Source organism: Xenopus tropicalis, chromosome 4, assembly GCF_000004195.4.
Source record: "Xenopus tropicalis strain Nigerian chromosome 4, UCB_Xtro_10.0, whole genome shotgun sequence".
NCBI classification, from domain to species: Eukaryota; Metazoa; Chordata; class Amphibia; order Anura; family Pipidae; genus Xenopus; species Xenopus tropicalis.
This window is the reverse complement of record NC_030680.2, coordinates 137,852,742-137,865,856: the sequence shown is the minus strand read 5'-3', so window position 1 is coordinate 137,865,856 and position 13,115 is coordinate 137,852,742. Positions and strand designations below refer to the sequence as shown.

At 41.5% G+C, this 13,115-nt stretch overlaps 1 protein-coding gene across 1 annotated transcript in view; it reads right to left on the bottom strand.

Annotated features, from left to right (window-relative positions):
* Positions 1-13,115, bottom strand: part of klhdc8b (kelch domain containing 8B) — a 114,222-nt gene that overhangs the window by 40,545 nt on the left and 60,562 nt on the right. Inside the window, exons 3-4 of the mRNA XM_031901184.1 lie at positions 8,610-8,774; positions 1,008-1,232 (exon numbers count right to left, since the gene is read on the bottom strand). Coding sequence (XP_031757044.1) covers positions 1,008-1,232; positions 8,610-8,774 — 390 coding nt within the window. The remainder of the gene's footprint in view (positions 1-1,007; positions 1,233-8,609; positions 8,775-13,115) is intronic.

The following is a 13,115-nucleotide window of genomic DNA, read 5'->3' as shown; positions in this document are numbered from 1 at the left end:
AATAATTGGCCCACTACATGTAATAAGTTGGACAGCACTGCTATAAAGCAAAGAATTCCAACCAGGGGCTCACAAACAACCAGTTTCCCACCATCCCCATTGATGTTGCTTACAGTGGCTAAAAGCAAGTCTCATTTTTTGATTATTTTGGCTTAAACGCACACAGACATAACAATATTGTCAAATAGGGGCTGCTACAGGCTGATAGTGGACATGTGATTAACAAATGGCCAACCACAACCATGGTTTGGCAAATTCTAAGAATGTTTATCACCCTTGCCTCTCCAACATATTCTTAATTTAAATCTAGTTCAGAGTTGCAAAACTTTGGGTATTTGGTCTTCTTCATTTGTTCAATAGACATTTAATGCGTCTACCAACCAGATAATGCAACTGCGAGCAATTTCCATGCAATGTTCGATGACTGTTATCCCTTGTGCAACTGGTTGGATCTGGCCAAATATTCTGCAAGGAGCTCTTTCAATCAAATGACAGTACATAGACCCATCGTGTGACCCCCAATAGGAATGCATCGACAGGGATGCCAATTTAGTTAAATGCAGCTAAATGGGTAAATATATGAGAAGGTTATATATGAAACAGAAGCATTAAGCCCCCCCTACCTATATGATATTAATTAAGGTTGCAGATCTGGTGTTATAGGCAGATGATATAACCCTATTGTTGCCTAAGCTCTATAGTTGCTTAAGCTTATTATATATAAATATATCAGTTTGACAGGCCAATGCTAGTATTAGGAACAGGGGACAATTACCTAAGAAAGTCAAGTTTGAGCCTTTGGGGTTGGTAAGACTTTTGATCAACATAATACCAGGAATTGTCTTGTTGTTATAATTCCCATTACAGATTAATGGAACCATTAAGCAACATAAGCGTTGGATTTTTCAACCTGAGTTATTTCCAGATGTGGCTACAAAATGTCATGCCTACATTGCGCTATAAAGGCATTTGCATCAGGCTTTGCATCACTGGTTTGAGAAACTTACTCTGCTCCGAGTCGAACATCTCTACCGTGCTGACAAAATGAGGTCGGGAGTAGAAATTGTGGGGTCCGGGCTGCTGCAGGCCACCGAGGCTGAAAAAACAGTTGTCAGTCATAGTGCAGCTGGCAAAGGCACGCCGGCTTGGGATGCTGGGATATCGAGTCCAGCTCTTCATCTCCAGGTCCAAGGCTTCAAATGCCGTTACAGGAAGTTTTCCCTGACGTCCTCCTATCAAGGGAAGGGACATGGGTACAATTCAGCTCAGGTGCTTGGAGACATACTAACACATTAAATACTACAGAGAAATATTTACATTTACCTTCAAAAACTCTGGGTTTTCCTTTTGGCCATTTGGCACCTTACCCTGGGCTCCAACACCACTGGTGTTTTGCCTTTATTCAATAGCACAGGGAGCTAACCAGTCTCCCTTTAATGCAAGAGTAAGGACTTGGCTGATACACAGTGATCACAGAAAACCAATATATCTATTACTGTAATCTGTTCCTTCAATAAGTATGAATAAATACCATTTTTATATGCTGAAATGCAGCTTCAAAACAGTTCTTCTCTATCAGCAATATTTGAAATACTGGCAGGGGAGGAGGGACTAAAGCATTGATGTTACAAATTGTAACAACTTCTCCACAGCTTACAGACAGCAAGCAGGAACTACATAATCCACAATGCATTGCACTGGGATGTTCCTTTCCTTATTGACATCACTAGTACAGGGAATTGTGGGATTGGGAGGATGCAGGCTGAAGGCAGGCTGGGGACAGGCGACTACTGTTACATTTTACTTGAGTCAAAAAGTAGTCAGCCAGATCAGCTTAGGAAACTATTGCAAACCATATTCTTACATTAGGAATAAAAAAAAGTCTTTCGTTTTACATTTTTAAAAAGAAGAATGCTCTTTTGGGGGTGTTCTGTTGAGCTACTTATTTACTTTCTAAACCTTATTCTTTATGCTCTAGCACCTGAACCACGCTAGAGGATGTTACTCTGGAACACTATCTTGCGTCCATGGACCCTAAATCAAAATCTCCATAAAGTTTTGGCCAAAAGATTCCATAAGGAACTAAACCCTGAGTGCTTTAACCTTTAATCCCAGTTTTCCATCTTGTCATCCCTAAAAAGGACCTTGCATGCTCTGCTGTTCAGCGGATTAACACGATCACCCAGGAGACTCCTTAATTCTGACTCGAACGTTAAAGTTTAATTGGTTGGAGCTGCTCTGCGCAGCCCTGAGTGTGCCGTGGGGCTCGAGGGTGAAAATTGCCTTCAGCAGCATAGGGAGAGAAGGAAGGAGCTGGCACAGAGGGAATCGGGACTCGCTATTAAATAATAAAATCTGTCTGAGCTTCAGGCACAGAGGAGTCAAGGCTGATGTTTCAGTCTAAATTTTAACTTTGTAAACTAGCACTTGAAGTACTTAGTCTTAATTAACCCCACAGGAGCAGCTATATCTTTGACATGTATTAGGCTTTCACAGCATGAGTTAAAGATACTGGTTACCTTGGCACTCCAGCCTATCAAGCACATTGTCTGCCCCCAAAACTGGCACCATTGATTCAGCAGCAATAAAAGAAGACATATTATGTTGGCACTTTACAAATATGTGGCGATAATTATAATAATAATAATGAAGATGTTGTAAATCTACACCTTTAGTTGCTGCATGGTATGAAATGATCATAGGGCTAAGGTAAAGCTTAGACACAAAATGAATGTCAATAGGGAGTAGCCTTAGACAGGCACCTAATATAAAGGAAGGGAGGCAGAAGAAGATAGGTATAGGTACCTAATATAAAGGGATGAAGACAGAAAAAATATTAGAAGGGTTAATGCCTGTTCTGTTTTTATTTGCCCTGCAGAAAATCATCAAATGCAATACAAATCATGCAAAGTCTTTGGAATATTTCATTAAATAAATATCTTGGATTTATTTGGCAGCTGTTTTATATGTTGTTTGGTGTGCACGTCTGTGTTTTGTATATACAGTATACCTGCTAGGCATTCAATGGCTCTGCGGGGGCAGAAACTAGAGGAAGGTGAAAAAAAGGGGTTACTGCCTCATCTACCTTTACCTACAGGAATAGGGCAAGGTCCTCAAGATATACAGACTCCTTTTATTCCCCGTGTACAAACAGGGATTGGTAACACTAAATAGGTGCCTTATCTATAGGGACTAAGAGAATAGAAAAATGTCTTGAAAGGGTTACTGCCTGCCCTCTGGTTTCCCCGACATTTTCCCTATGAAATTAGGATTGGTAGGGGGAGATATGAAGGGTTTCTCATTTATAACGGTGGCACTTGCATAGACACTAATGACTAGTGATCAGGGGACCAGGGGATATGGATTGATCAATCTCTCTCTCTTTTGTATGTTTATACTACATTTGGGAATGACATTTGGAAGCAGTGGCAAAGTGGCTGGAGAATAGTTTGGTAAAGATTTGGAAAGAATACCGATTTGCCCTTCTCGACACAACTAAAAAGTCAAGCTTGAAGGTCAGCTAGTGTGAGATTTGGGTTCAAAACCTATTTTCCATTCTCTATATCCTTGTAACTTTGTCTGAATGATGGATACACTAATCCATTGATCCCCAACCAGTGGCTCGGGGGCAACATGCTGCTCCCCAAACCCTTGGATGTTGCTCTCAGTGCCCCAAAACCAGGTAGTTATTTTTGAATTCCTGACTTGGGGGCAAGTTTTGGTTGAATAAAAACAAGATTTCCTACCAAATAAAGCCCCTGTAAGCTGATAGTGTGCATGGAGGCCCCTAATAGCAAATCTTAGCCCTTATTTGGCTCCTCCATGAACTTTTATGGTGCTTGTGTTGTTCCCCAAGTCTTTTTATATTTGACTGTTGCTCACAAGTAAGAAAGGTTGGGGATCCCTGCACTAATCTATTCCAACGCCTTGTTAGGTGCTTAGGGGACCCTGACCAATGGTTGGACCTCTAAGGGAACTTGTATTGAAAAAGCCCAACAACCACTGCATTGTAAGGACAGAGACAGTGCTGGAAGGGATACTCCCTCCTCTGCATTCTTTTCTCCTACAGAAATAGTGGGTCCTTTTCCCTAATACTCTGTAAGTGCTGTAATATTATTTCTCCATACAATAACAGTATGTTGTGCTACATAGTGAGAAAGGCAGCATAATCATTCCTAGAAATAAAATCTATACAGCTCTAATCAACTTTATTGTACCCAGTGGGAAACATGGAACACGATAGGCTTATTGTGAGCAACTACAAAGGCTTATTATTAGCTTTGCAGCATCAGTACTAACCCTTTTTTGCTGGCTTATTTAAACAAAGTGACCATGTTTTCATTATTTATATTTTTTAATTTAAATTTCCCATCACCTGCTCTCAAAAGAGAGATATGCTATTCGCCTTCGGTACCTCGGCTGTTTCAAGTCAGATGCACGTGTCCGTAAGCTAGGACTTTAATATCGGGAACACATAGATTACATTGATGCTTTCTCATGAGAAACACACTGAACAGGAATAGTTGTTCTTTAAAATAATGAAAAAATAAACATTAAAAATGTTTAAAGCAGTAATCAAGGCAAAAACTAGGAACTGATTGCTACACATGCGAACATCAATCCCCCAAAAATCTTTATCAACAATAAAAGGATGAGGGAATATAATGCAGTCTGTTCAAATGGAAATAGTTTGGTTACAAAGAAAACAGAAGAGTCAGATGTGCTCAGTGATTTAGTGTAGTGTAACTTGCATTTATATTATTATTACCAAAATACAAAACTTGCATTTATCAACATTGAACCTCATTTACCACTTCGCTGCCCAGTTTTCTAGTTTAGTCGAATTGCTCTGCAAATTTCCCGTACATTGGTTGGTGGGATAGTTTATCAGTTTATAAAATGTAGTGGGAAACTGACCACCATTTATGTTCTCTTATTTACTGAACAATGGACAGGTATGTATGCTTATGCATAGACATCATCTTCCTTTTAAGAATGCAACATTTTCATTTTTAAAAGGAAAGGGAAAAACTAAGTAAGCTTTATCAGAAAGGTCTATGTAAATACAGCCATAAGCACTCCATAAGAATCCTCTATCAAAAGAAACACAGGATTTCTTGTCTTCTTTTTTGTAAACAATGTCGGACTGGCCCACCAGTATACCAGGAAAACTCCCAGTGGGCCCAGGGGTCAGTGGGCCCTCCTGCTCCTGACCATTAGGCCTGCTTCATGGTCATTCCCTATTTCTGAATGGGAAGGAAAAGTAGAAATAGATGGAAGAATAGATGCTAGCCTGTAAATAAAAGAGACTAAGAAAATTAAGAGGTTGGGCGAGGAAAGGAGGAAAAATAGTTTGGAAAGCGTGCCTAGGGTTTAAGGTTTTCTGGTGGGTCCCTGGGTTCCCAGTCCGACACTGTTTGTAAATATGTTGTTCAGGCGTCTGACTTCCTCTCTCAGAAAAATCCTTAATTCCCTGGGCCAGAGTCTGTGCAGTTCTCTCCTCTCCTGCTCCCCCTTTCCATAAGAATTCATAAAACTCACTACCACCACCCATAGGAATGTGTAATCTGAGCTATAATGGCTAGAGCTGCAGCAAGCTATGAAGACCAAGCTAAAATGGCAGCTGCAATCTTAAGCAAACAGAGAAACCTTCTAGGACTGTTTACTCAGGTATGGTAAAGCTTTTTGCAGAATAAATATAGTGTTCTAGGTGGCACTAATATGGCAAATCTAATGGCAGTAAAATGCCAAAATGACTTTCCTTCTCCTTTAATGTACTATATCCCTCCTCATAGGACTTGAATACCATTCTGGCTTCTCTATTTCTTTGGGTGCACAGTCTGCTATCCTTCATTCTTAATTCCCCCATTAATCATATGACATTATGTGAGGCCTTTACGTTATGCTATAAAACAAAATAGTCTTGGAGAACACTTATGATTCACATTTTTTCCGACATTCTACATCATGACAACATAATTATTGCCTGGAGCTCAGATAAGTAATTCCCCAAAGATTATACGTGAAGTGATCTGTGACTACGGGCTTAGACATTTTAATAGAAGTAGCAATCCCACAGCAATGAGCTTAGATGTACACTCAGCGGGATTCTGTGTCAATCTATGTTAATAAAGTTACTGAATGTCTGTGATTTTTAGACGGAAATTCTGTTTGAGGCTACTGATTGGATTAAAAGAGAAGTCAACGAGGAACCTTGTTTCTCGTTTACGTCTTACCAGTTAGTAAAAAGTTATGGAGAGAGTGTATTTAATTAATGAAGAAACGCTGAACATTCTCTAAATATGCTATTTAATAATCAATCTTTAAATCAGTGTGGGAGAAATTGTAAGTTACACTTGTACGGAGGCCCAAAGGGTTTATTGCCTACTGGCTTGTGAAGCCCTGGTGTCTGCAAACTATGCCCCAGGGAGGGATGTGTTCCCATAGGGCCAGGGGTAGAGTGAGTAGTTACTATTCATAGTTTGATCACATGACTCTTCATCTTTGGCCACTACCTGTTGTGGGGGGTGGGGGCGGGTGAACCTTCTGGGGAGCCTGATGCATATGACCCCATTAGAAAGGGAGATCAACTCCTTAGAGAAGAACAGGGACCCAGTAAATGAAGTTTATAGCACATTTCAATCTAGCACTCTCTAGAAGTTGTGGGCTACAGTAGATAGGGCAGTTAGCCTCAAAGTCAAGGGACATAGCTGGAGAGAGACTAGATCCCTGAGAGGCTTTTACTGGAGAGGATCTAGACCCTTTGGGAAGGTATAGTTGGTCATCGCTAGTCATTACTGGAGTGTTTAAGAGGAGGGTTATATCATGACTGACAGCTTTCAGCATCAGTCAACAGTCTAAGCTGAAGCTGTAGCTGAATTGCAACAGGCTAGAGTAAAGAGGGTGGCCTCTCAAGCCTTTCATCCTTCCACTGAGCTTGTAGCTATAGGACTCCCACTATTCAAGGCTTAATTTTAGAGACTGCTTTACAATCTGATCCCGTCTTATTGCCTCTGGATAAAATGAGAATGAGACATAAAGAGGAACAGTGAAATTAGCAATCGCCGGCCCATTGCTCCTAGTCATTGAATTTGCTGAGAAAATGAGCTGACTCAGCTCTTCAAGAAGGACAACAGCATGATCCTCTGACTGTAATTCCTGCTAACTAGCACTTTCCTCCGTACCATGCTGTTCCTTCTTGATCCACTGCATACTGTGTATGAGTTGGTTGCACCAGCTTAGAAACTGGAGGTTAAAAAGAAATAAAAATATAACCTAGCATAACATGTCCTTTCTATTAAAGCAACAGGAATGGGGGAAAATGGTCATTAACATAAAACAAGCTCATCAGATCTATAACTCAGAATGTCTTAAGCTGGCCATGCACAAAAAGATCTTTTTGTTATCGTAGGACCAAGCTTATCCTGAAACAATTGTTTAAAAGTACGATTTGTCCATCAATGAAAATGACCATTTCAAGCGATATTGTAAGGGTCTGCTGGGGTCTGATCCCAGGACCTCCTGGTTGTTGGCTGCTCTCCCTAACCATTGAGCTAGGAGAGCAGCTGGTAAGAGGTGATTGCCTTGTGTTTCCTTTCACCTGTGTCCTGGGCTTGGTTACATCACCCCAGCAGCCTTATTGGCTAGGTGGGATCAGCCAATCAGGGCTGACTCTGCCCTATTTAAGCCCAGCCTTCATCACACTAGTGGCCTGAACACTGGTTAACATTAAGCACTGTGGCCTGTCCCTAGTTTGTGTTTCCTGTTCTGGCTCCTTGTCTTGCTTCTTTGCTCCTCTGCTCCTTCATCTTGCTCCTTTGCCTTGTTTCCTTGCTCCCTTTGCTCCTTAGTTCCTTTGTCTTGTTCCTTTCTCCTCACTCCTGATCTTGCCTTTGTCCGCTCTGTCCCGTCCTGTCTAATCTACGCCTGCTCTGTCCCGCTCCATCCTGTTCTGTCTGGTCTACACCTCCTCCGTCCTGTTCTGTCTGGTCTACACCTCCTCCGTCCTGTCCCTTCTGGTCTATGCCTGCTCTGTCCTGTCCTGTCTGGTCCCATCTGGTCTACGCCTGCTCCGTCCTGTCTGGTCTACTCCTGCTCTGTCCTGTCTGGTCCCATCTGGTCTACTCCCGCTCTGTCCTGTCTGGCCTACGCCTACTCTGTCCTGTCCTGTCCTGTCTGGTCCTGTCTGGTCTATGCCCTGTCCTGTCTAGTCTAGGCCTGCTCCGTCCTGTCCTGTCTGGTCTACGCCCCCATCATCCTGTAACAGCCCCTGCCTGAAGGACTCGCCTTCCCATCTCCCACTCATAACAGATATCATGTAGTTGAAGCTAAGAAAACCTGCTTGGTCCTGCAAATATTTGGAGAATGGGCAAGTTTAATTGCTAATGACAAAATGGTGAAAAATAACCAGATGTGCCATCGTTTGGTGCCCACTATCCCGGATTTGTCGAATCGCACTGAAATTAGTCGCTAGGGAGAGAAAAAGATTAACGTGTATGGCCACCTTTAGGCTTTCAGTTGACTCATACCCTTATCCCAGCTTATTTTATACATTTTTTTGTGCTTCAAACAACCATGTAATCCTATTATTCCACGATGTGGCAACTTACCCAAGACATAGATTTTGTTCCCACGCAAGAAGGTGGAGGCCCCATAGCGCGGCGTAGGCATGGAGGGGAGCTGCAGCCATATGTCTTTTGCTGGCTCGTAGACTCTAACCAAAGCCTGAGGGGATGTGTCGGCAGCCATTCCTCCGAGTGCATAAATCTTCCCTTCTGCAAGTGAGCAAAGCGTATGAATAAACAGAATCTGACAGTTGCTTAAAATAGGCATGGACTACCTAGATGGACACAAACTAATGAACTTTACTAAACAACAGAGAATATATCTTGCTACAGACGAGTTCACCATTTTTTCAGTTGCGAAGACAAGAGCTATGCGGGTGTAGCTGAAGCTTTTTGCAACCACAGGGGACCTCCTTGATTGAGGTTCTTGTAAGATGGTGTTCTGTTTTATTGATGCCTATGGCTTGTACAAGGCTAACAATATGGCAGCCTTTGCTCAAATAAAAATATGCATTTCACTGGTCATAAAATAAGCTATGACATCATTTCTTGGCGCATTTCATTGTAGAAGATCCCAGAGTCGTCACAAAAATAAGAACATAAAAGGCAATAATGAAAATCCCAGGCTGGAGATACATGGTGAGATCAAGTAAATGCCATTTTATAAATCATCAGTGTTGGGCCACATTGGTTGGGCCACTTTTTACAGATGAAATCAATCATCAAGGAGCTGGGGTCCGTAAACAGGGTACCCCCTTCCTTAGCTAACCCTTACCTACAAGATGGGTGTTTCCTAGGGTGGCAGCATTACATTTCTGCTCTGTCAAATGTTATGGCATCCAAAAGGTGAATAATAGGAAAGAAAGTGCACTAAATCTTCCTCTTGCACCCACCTTATTGTTATTGTTGGATATGTGTACCAAACCCAAAAGTAGGTAGGCCCCAGGCACAATTTAAGTTGGGTCAGGTTTCTTTTTGAATAATGATTACCCTGTGCAATTCAGAATTCAAATATTACTTTGCTTTTAGGTGTATCTTAGTAGCAGAATGTCATATCGTTATAGCCGCAAATCAATATCATATATTGGCAATCTTAGTAGATTATAAAACACAAACTTTCTGGACTCATTAGTTCCCTGCTACCATGTATGGGGTATCATTCAAAAGAATAATAACTTAGCAGGGACCTAAGTATTCCCTAAAGCTTTCATTTTATAAAATACTAAATTAGCCAATTAAAGGTATCACCTACTGTAGGGTTTCTAGTTCGGACTACCAGGAGTTAGGGCTAGGTAAGCAAGCAGTGTGAACTCCATCTTGGATTTGTTTGTGGGATAAGCATCTTGGTGGCAGAGCTGTGCTGGCAGGTCCACAGTTAGCATCTCTTGTGAGTACTATTTTATGTATGCACTATTTTATCTGCTGATATCAGCTGATGTGGTGTCTGTTGATAAAGAGACATCCCATGTTTAAGAACCACTGGTGCCCAATATGTATGTGTTGTAGGAGTTAGGTGTACCCCAAACTGTTCAATACAACATCTGCATCCTTTACTGTATTCGGGGTTCCATGTCCACCCTAAACATAAAGGGGTCCTCAGTGTAATTCTTGCTCTGACTAAAGTTGGCTTCTGGTAATTGTGCTATGTTTCCAATAGCATTACATTAAAGGGGAACTCTGGATTCCCAACCAAAATGTGTTAAAGAGCCCCACACAACACAGAAACCCCTAATATACCTATCCCTGTAATCTGTTCCTTCAAAAAGTAGGAATAAATACCATTTTTATATGCTGAAATCCAGCTGCAAAACAGATCTTCTCTCTCTGCATCATTTGAAATCCTGGCAGGGGAGGAGGGACTAAAACATTGATGTTACAAATTGTAACAACTTCTCCACAGCTTACAGACAGCATGCAGGAACTACATAACCCACAATGCATTGCACTGGGATGTTCCTTTCCTTATTGACATCACGTGTGCAGGGAATTGTGGGATTGGGAGGATGCAGGCTGAAGGCTGGGGACAGGCGACTACTGTTACATTTTATTTGAGTCACAAAGTAGCCAGCCAAACCAGCAGGGGAACAGGGGGCGGGGCTTAGGGAACTGTTCCAAACCATATTATTACATCAAAAATCATGAAAAGGCGGCATATTTTTTAATTGATGTATATGGCAAAGTTGCTTGAAATTATGTTTACTTTTTGAAAAGTTAGTGGTGTTTGGGTGGAGTTCTCCTTTAATATTAGGGCCCCCAAATTATGGGTTGGTCAACAAATTTAGCATTGTGCGTGTATAAATAGATGAATTGCATGTTTACCAAAACTTCAAGAAAAATAAGGAGCATTTCAGTTTTGCTTAGAAAATGTGGGGATAACAAATTGTATTGTTTCCTGCTTGTAATTAAAGCTCGGAGTATGAAAGGCAATACTAATAACCAGCTTGGCTGAACTATCTTATTTAGATTTAATTACTAAAACCATGCATGCAGACGTAATTAGCATTTACTTCCACTCGGCATTCTATCTATGGAACAAATAGATCTGGGAACTGACAGGCTTTTATATCAACCTCTTCCAAAAATACCCAATGCAATTGACTTTCTCACACTCCAGTTCTCTTAACATTTGGCCTCTTCAGCTGCCTTTAATACTGTATGAGATAAACCATAACATGCAAATTATCCATCAGTCCATTTAATGGTTTAAATAATTGATAGACATTGGAGGAATGGACAACCGCCATTTCTTTTTCTCGATCACTAGCAAGTTTACAGCAAACTCAAATCCAAAAAATACATTTTATTATTTGCAATAATATGGCTGCTGGCACAGGTACACGGGGCAATAATATGGCTGCTGGCACAGGTACACGGAGCAATAATATGGCTGCTGGCACAGGTACACGGGGCAATAATATGGCTGCTGGCACAGGTACACAGAGCAATAATATGGCTGCTGGCACAGGTACACGGGGCAATAATATGGCTGCTGGCACAGGTACACGGGGCAATAATATGGCTGCTGGCACAGGTACACGGGGCAATATGATGGCTGCTGGCACAGGTACACGGGGCAATATGATGGCTGCTGGCACAGGTACACGGGGCAATATGATGGCTGCTGGCACAGGTACACGGGGCAATATGATGGCTGCTGGCACAGGTACACGGGGCAATATGATGGCTGCTGGCACAGGTACACGGTAGCAATATGATGGCTGCTGGCACAGGTACACGGGGCAATATGATGGCTGCTGGCACAGGTACACGGTAGCAATATGATGGCTGCTGGCACAGGTACACGGTAGCAATATGATGGCTGCTGGCACAGGTACACGGGGCAATATGATGGCTGCTGGCACAGGTACATGGGGCAATAATATGGCTGCTGGCACAGGTACATGGGGCAATAATATGGCTGCTGGCACAGGTACATGGGGCAATAATATGGCTGCTGGCACAGGTACATGTTCGGCCCTCGACCTAAAGTGTGTTTTGAATTTTGGCCCCCCGTGCAATTGAGTTTGACACCCCTGCTTTAGATGATCGAGATTATTTGAAATTGAGAAATTCAATTAGGAAAACTTACAGACAGCATTTTTTTTAGGAATACACCGAACCTAGTTCAGAATCGGTTCAGTATTCGGCCAAGATTTGGCCTTTTCCAGTAGGATTTGGATTCTACTGAATCCACGGTCCTGGCCAAACCGGATCCTAAAAATCACGTGACTCTTTTTGTCACATAAACACGGAAGTTGAAATTTTTTTCAGCCCTTCCAAAACCTAATTAGCAGATGCTGATTAGGATTTGGATTCAGTTTGGTATTTGGCCAAATCCTTTACGAAGGAATGGGGGATTTGGCCGAATCCAACAAAGTGGATTTGGTGCATCCCTAATTTTTTTTGCTGTAATTTTCTCAAAAAAAAAAACTATTGAATTTGAATAAATTTGCCCCTTTAGGGTTCAGCCAAAGCCAAATAAATGCAAAATGTACTAGATTTGGCCAAATCCTAACCTGAATGTTCAGTGTGATGCATTCCTACATGTTATAGGTGAGACCTCATCTTGAATATTCTGTTCAGTTTTATTTGTAGAATTTAGAATAAATCTACCTCCCTCCTACAAACAGTCCATTTGATATCATATTAACCTGTTTCTTTTTTTTCTTCGCTTGTTGCCGGGAAAGTTTTCGCTACAGAACATTCAATACCTGAATTTTTATGTCCTGAGTGAATTATTTTGCATTCATTTCCCATTTTTGTAGTTTTATACCTGTAAACAATTGTTCTCTTTTGATTTTTTCCCTTACGGCTTTTTAATATAAAGAAAAATCAGCAACGTGTTTATTAAATGGAGAATGCGGTACATTTGCATGGGGAATGACAACACCTTTGATATTTTTACCTTCGCATGGGAAGGAACTGGGTACATTCGCATTATTACTGGCGCTACAGAACATAAATGCACTCTTCCTTAGACACCATAGATCTCACAGGCACAATCACTATTCTTCTCTTCTTTAATACACATTTTTAATTTGAGTTTTAAGA